This window comes from Lathyrus oleraceus, chromosome 2, assembly GCF_024323335.1.
Source record: "Lathyrus oleraceus cultivar Zhongwan6 chromosome 2, CAAS_Psat_ZW6_1.0, whole genome shotgun sequence".
NCBI lineage: Eukaryota > Viridiplantae > Streptophyta > Magnoliopsida > Fabales > Fabaceae > Lathyrus > Lathyrus oleraceus.
In genome coordinates this window covers 453,885,502-453,892,335 of record NC_066580.1, presented here as the reverse complement: position 1 = coordinate 453,892,335, position 6,834 = coordinate 453,885,502, and the positions used below count along the sequence as shown (strand labels likewise).

Sequence of the window (6,834 nt, the reverse complement as noted above, 5' to 3'; positions counted from 1 at the left end):
CACGTCACAAAAGTTATAATTTATGTCACCAACATCAGTGATAGTGAGTTTATTACCATCGGCAATTTGAATTTGCTGATTGCCATTATAAGAATGTAAATTGTGCAAGTATTCAGAGGAGCCCGTCATGTGATTGGATGCGCCAGAATCAAGAAACCGCGGTTGAGAAACATTAGAAGACTTACCCTGAATTCCCAAGGCTGAAAGAGCAGAATGTACCATTTGTTGAATCATTTCAGGTTGTATAACACCGCCATTAGATGCACCAGTACTGAGAGGACCAACTGTAGAGTTGGTAGTGGCATGGAATGCTTGGGATGGACGTTGTGCTGGTCGGGGAGGACGCGTGGGACAGTCAGAGATGATATGACCCTGTTGTTTGCAATAGTTGCAAAACTTCTTACTGCAGCTGCGAGCAATATGTCCAAATTGTTTGCAAGAAAAACATTGGACTTGTCGCATATCACGACCATTTCCTCTGCTCTGAGCAGCATATGCAATTGCCACGGGTTTGGAACTGACAGCACCATGAGACATAGCTCCTTGAGTAATCAGACGTTGTTCTTCCCTGAGAAGTTCACCAACACAAGTATCCAAAGAAGGAACATGATTCCTATTTAGCAAAGCACATCTGACAACCTCAAATTTTGAACGAAGTTTCATGAGAAATTGATCTCGCCCACTGGTGTTGTAAACTTCTTGAACATCCGCGAGGGAGGTCTTGGGAACCTTAACGTGTATAATAGCGGAGTGTTCTGTCCAGAGATTTAGAAAACCAGAATAGTATTCTTGAATAGACAAGTCACCTTGTTTATAGTTGGCTATGTCTAGCTCTAACTGAAACCGTTTTGCCGAATTGTCCTGGTTATAAATGCGCTTCAAATAATTCCACATTTCTTGAGCAGTTGAAAAAGAGCGCAAATTATTGGTCATCTGAGGATCAATACTGTTGAGAATCCAAGTGATGATTTGAGCATCTTTAGTTCCCCACACATCTAAAGCAGTTTTCTCCGTCGGTGCCTTAGAAACATCATCTAAGTGACTCCATAATCCCTTTCCTTTAACATACATCTTAAATTGAAATTCCCATGCCGAATAATTTTTGCCGGTAAAACGGACACAAAAATTATCTCTTTCTTTTTCGGAAGCCATCTAAGTTAGTATGCAACAAGATTCAACCTCACTAATTGATAAATTATTATAATAATAATTCTTATTATAATAATAATCCAGCAACAGTAAACAAACCAAATACTCCACGAACAATGCAACAAGAAAATAACCAAGATAATCCACGAACCGAAGAATCCACAATCCACAATCCACAAACAAAGTAAATGCGATTTTGAAGAAGCGGCAGAATCAAAAGATAATCACGATCAAGAATCTCAAACCAAGAACATCCAAGAACAAAAAAATCAAAATTGCAACCGAAAAAAAAAACACGACCGAGAATCACGATTTGGGAAAAGAATCGCAAAACAAACCGAAGCCCTAACCCTAGAATCACAATGAAATCTCCACGAAACAAATTCCACGTTGATCGATCAGAGACCAATAAAGGATGAACAATAAAACTCGATCAGAACCAGAAAATCACAGGTTTGATCTCGAGGCTGATACCATGTCAGGAAAATAGGTTTTATCCCTCTCTCATTATTATTTCTGGTATATATAGAGATTATAGGGTTATACAAGTAATTACACTAATTAATTACATTTAATGAGAACAAATTAATTTCTGATTTATTTCCCTTATTCTAGGAACAAACCCTATGAATAAACTAATTCCTATTCACACTAATTTGTTTCCCTTATTCTAGAAACAAACCCTTAATCTATGGATAAACTAATTCCTATTCACACTGATTTGTTTCCCTTATTCTAGGAACAAACCCTTAATCTATGGATAAAATAATTCCTATTCACATATACAAGGTCATCATATCTCTCATTCACTTTGTCCTTCCATATGCTTCATGTCTTTGCTACTTTGTTCTTGATGTTTCAATATCCCCTTACAAGTTGAAGGTTGGTATATACCTACCATCTTAAACTTGGTTAAATGTGTATTAAATCTGCGAGGATGCAATGCTTTAGTGAAGAAATCTACTAGCTGGTATTTAGATTTGATAGTAAGAAGTTTTATGGTTCCTAGGATTTGTTTCTCCATTACAACGTGATAATCAATCTCCAAGTGATTTGTTCTTCAAGGAAAATTGGATTAGCTGCAATGTGCAAGACACTTTGATTGTCACAATAAATGACAGGTGTTCTGACACATTCAGATTGAATATCACTCAATAGATAAAGCAACCACTAAAATTCACAAGTTACTGCTGCTAGTGTCCGATACTCTGCTTCAGATGATGATCTTGATACTATTAGTTAATTCTTAGTTCTCCATGAAATCATTGACATTCCAAGGAAGAAACATTGACCTGATATTGATCTTTGAGTATCAACACATCATGGTTAGTTTGTATCTAAGTATCCATTCATTTGAATAAGTGGCTCCCTAGGAAATAAGATACCTCGATTCGGGCATGTTTTTTTTATGATAATTGGGCAGGTATGGTAGGTTGCATGGTGTGTTTATTTGGTGGATCAAAATTTATGTTGTGGCTTGGTTCAAGAATGACAACAAAAATTGGATCCTTGTTTATGTTTGATGCATCTGGTAAATGTAATTGACTATTTTGGCCTGGTTGATTTGTGGCAGGTATTGATGGAAAGTAGGTCCAAGTTGTGGATTATGAGTCAATTGTGGATTTGTAAGGAAGAATGTGTTCTTGGAATGAAACATTCATGAAGACAAACCCGTTATGGTCATGCATATAAGCACATGTCCTTTCATGTCTGATTTATATCCTAAAAATATGCATTTCCTTGCCTTAGGATCAAGCTTTATTCTATGAGCTTGAAGGGTTTAAGCATACCATAATGAGGCAAAAACTCTGAATGAATCATGTCTGATGATTTACTATGCATAACTTGATAAGGTGATTTATGTTGGAGAAAGGGATAGGGACCCTGTTTATAATGAGAGTGGCAAATTGGATGGCAAATGACCAATATTGTTTAGGCAATTTTAGTTGATAGAGACGGGTTGTACCAGCATTTAGAAGTCATTAGTGTTTTCTTTCAACCCTTCCATTTTATTGGGGAATTTCAACACAAAACCTTTGATGAATAATGCCTTTAGATGCATAGAATTGATTAAGCATGAACTCAAGTCTATTGTCTGATCTTACAACTTTAGGTATTGTGTTGAATAGGGTTGTAATCAAGTTTATGAAATTTTGGACCTGTTGTGAAACTTCAAATTTGTTTCTAAGAAGAATGATCCAAACAAATCTTGTATGGTCATTAAGGATAGTTAAGAAGTATTTATGATTTTGTATAGAAGGTATGGTTAATAGACCCCAAATATCAAAATGCAATAATTCAAAACTACCGGATGCAACTTAATTACTTGTATGATAAAGTAACTTTTTTGTTTGCCTAAATGGCAAGTGTCACATGTGGCATTATCATCAAAAGTAAATGATGAAAACATTTGAGACATTTGTTTGATTCTTTTGTGTGATGCATGACCAAGTTTAAAGTGTCAAATGACCGACATAGGAATTAAACAATTATTTGAAAAAAAACTATAAATCAGAACTTGTAATGTTGTAAGCATTGGTTTTTGGTCACCTTGTGGTTGAGGTATGGCTTGGTTAACAAGAGTTTGATAAGAGACTTTAACTTTAAGGTGAGTGTCTTTATTTGCAACTTGTACAAGTCAATGTCTTGACTACCCAAACCAATCATCCTCTTAGTATTTACTTTCTGCAAAATGCATTGATTTTCAGAAAAAACAGATCTTAAAAATAGTACTAGCTTAACACACACATTAAATAGTACTATCATACAACATACTGATAAAGAAAACCAGAACATATCAAACACAGAAATCTCACTAACTGATCTAACTATTATCCCTTTAGTATCTACCAACATTCACTGAAGAGTTTAATGTTCTTGACAAAGCCGACACAATCTCATCCATCGCAGGACGATTTCCCGGATCCTTCTTTAAACAACTCTCAATAATTTCAATCACAAACATAGCAAGCTCAAATGGATAATTTCCTTGCAACGAAGAATCCATTAACTCCTTCAACTTCTCATTACCATTCTCCTCATCAACTACACCCCTTAAAAAATCTATCAGATTCTCATTATCTTCTGATAAAATAGCAGCAACCTCTTTTCCTGTGATGATTTCCAACATCAACACACCGAACGCATAAACATCGAGCTTCGTAGAAACGATTCCATTTTCCAAATACTCCGGTGCCATGTAACCTCTTGTCCCAACAATATGTCTTGTAGCAATAAATTCTTCATCATCATCTTCGAATCCTTCCACACACCTCGCAAGCCTTAAACTCGCAACCTTCACCTTGAATTCGTTGTCGAGAAGAACATTACTACATTTAAGATCCTTATGAACATGTGGAGGTGAAGTGAAACTATGAAGATATTCAACTCCTGTTGCAACATCCAATGCAATCTTCATTCTCTGAATCCAACTCAGAAACTTTTCATCACTCATTTTGTTGTTAGAAAATATCCAATCGCTTAACGATCCATTTGCAGCATACTCATAAACAAGATACCAATGTCCTTCGTTGAAGCTAACACCCGAAAGGCGAATAACATTAGAATGGTTAACTTTGTTGAGAATCTGTATCTCTTGTGAAACATCTCCTTCTGTTTTCATAATTGCAGCCAAATCGCCGTTAATAACACCGCGATAAACACTACCTTTGATCAAAAAACATGGACTAAAATCATCTGTTGCAACCTTAATTTCTTCAAAATCATACACTTTGAAAGATTGGCCTATACCAGATATAATCTCTAACAACTTTTCATCTTCTTTCTTCACAGGTTTCTCTTTCGCCGAACAAATAATACTCTCCGAAACATTCACCGAAAAATCATCTTTCTTTTTACCCTTTTTAAAGAAAATTAAAGCAAATAGAATTAACATTAAAGCTATAATAACTACAAGTCCTCCAAGTACTCCAACCACAACATAAACCAAAGTTTTTCCCGATTTTCTATCGGTTGAAGAAGAAGATGAAGACGAGGTTGATGAAGGAGAAGGTTGTTGATGTGGCGAAACCGAAACTGTTTGAATTTGAGAACTTTTAGGCTTATCAAAAAGAGGAACAAGAAGTGTTGTAAAAGGATAAATAGTAGCTTGTGTTAAAGTAAGAGTATTAGCTACAAGAGTGGTTTTGAAGTTAACACCAAATTTTTCACTAATGAGTGAAACTGAATCACCCCAATTAACCAAAAAGCTTAAGAGATAGTTAATGTTATTTTCAGTTTGATTCTTTGTAGGACAAGCACATCTAAGAGGAACAAGTAATTCTCTACCAGGATATATATCAGCAGGGTTATGATTTTCATGCATCAAAGCTTGACAAGTGGAAAGGCCTTCGAAAGTGTTGTTAGCAACTAAGAAATAAGTGTCTGTGTTTTGAAAAACATAGGATGTGTTTGCTTGGTAATAGCTACCAGAACAAGAACAGTTGACAGGAACAATTACCATTTTGTTTACTTCGAATGTTTCGTTTACAGAAACCGAGTTAATTTCGGCGAGTTGAGAAGGGTTTGAGCCTAGTAAAGATGAGATTGTTGAAACTGAACTGTAAATTGGTTGAGATCTGAAGGTGAGGTAGGCTTGGCATGTGTGAGTTTGGCCGTTACATGTGTAGCCACGGATTGATTTGGAGTCGCCTTTTCGAGGACAGGCTGTTGTGGATAGGCCAATGTAAGGTTGTTGTCCTAGGATGATGGAGATGTTGGTGATGAAGAAGAAGAAGAAGAAGAGAGTGAAAATGAAAGGAAAGAGATGCATGTTGTTATTGGTTGCAGAGAATGGGAGGTAATAGTGTTATGATAATGTAATATAAATGGAATCTTTGGGGTACATATGAAGAGTCTATAACAAGTAATCTATGTAGCATCACATGCACTTCAGATAACATTGAATATGTTTGGAGAGAAATGCATGTTGGAGAGAATCCAATAGAAGGACAATTTCTGAGAAGAAACGAAGTGTGGTGATTTGGTTGTAGAAGTTGAATTGTTTGTTAAAAAAATTGGAGAATATTGGTAGGGTTGGATTCTTATTGACTAAATAGCATGGCAAATATTTGTTTTTTCTAATGAAAGCGTTACAAATACTAATGTAGCAATGCTTGGAAGATACTCGTTTACTTGACTTTCTGCCTTATCACTTTGAGTTATAGTTTTGAAAATAAAAACAATGTGATTCAGCATAGTGGATTTTTTTATTGAACATGTTATTTCAATGATCGAGTTTATAGATTATATAAATAAATATAAAAGAATTAAAAAGTATATATTTAATAATTCAAATGATTGATGTTTTAATACACTAGAGTGGAATAAACAGATTTTTTTAAAGAAAAATTACTTATTAAAAAAAATTTAAACATTGAAATTTTGATGTTAAATATTATTGTAAATGTTAAATTGTAATATTAGTGTGAAACTCATTCAACAAAATCTATGGGTTTATTTTTTTTTAAAATATTTAAATATTTTTATTTCATTATTATAATTATAATTTTTAAATATACCAAAATTTTATTTTCCTATTTGGTATCGCAAAGCTTTCGATTTTGGAACTCCCTTCCGCATAAATATTACCAATACAAATTTTTTATCGTTTTTTATTGCTACTACTTTCATACCTTTTTACGTATTGTCATTATTCAACATTTTTTTCCTTTCTAGATGTTGTTT

At 34.5% G+C, this 6,834-nt stretch overlaps 1 protein-coding gene across 1 annotated transcript; it reads right to left on the bottom strand.

Annotated features, from left to right (window-relative positions):
* Positions 1-3,795: 3,795 nt before the first annotated feature.
* LOC127120299 (lysM domain receptor-like kinase 4) lies at positions 3,796-6,222 on the bottom strand. The gene has a single exon (XM_051050710.1). The coding sequence runs from the start codon at positions 5,918-5,920 to the stop codon at positions 3,989-3,991; it is 1,932 nt and encodes a 643-aa protein (XP_050906667.1). The 5' UTR covers positions 5,921-6,222; the 3' UTR covers positions 3,796-3,988.
* Positions 6,223-6,834: the final 612 nt, after the last annotated feature.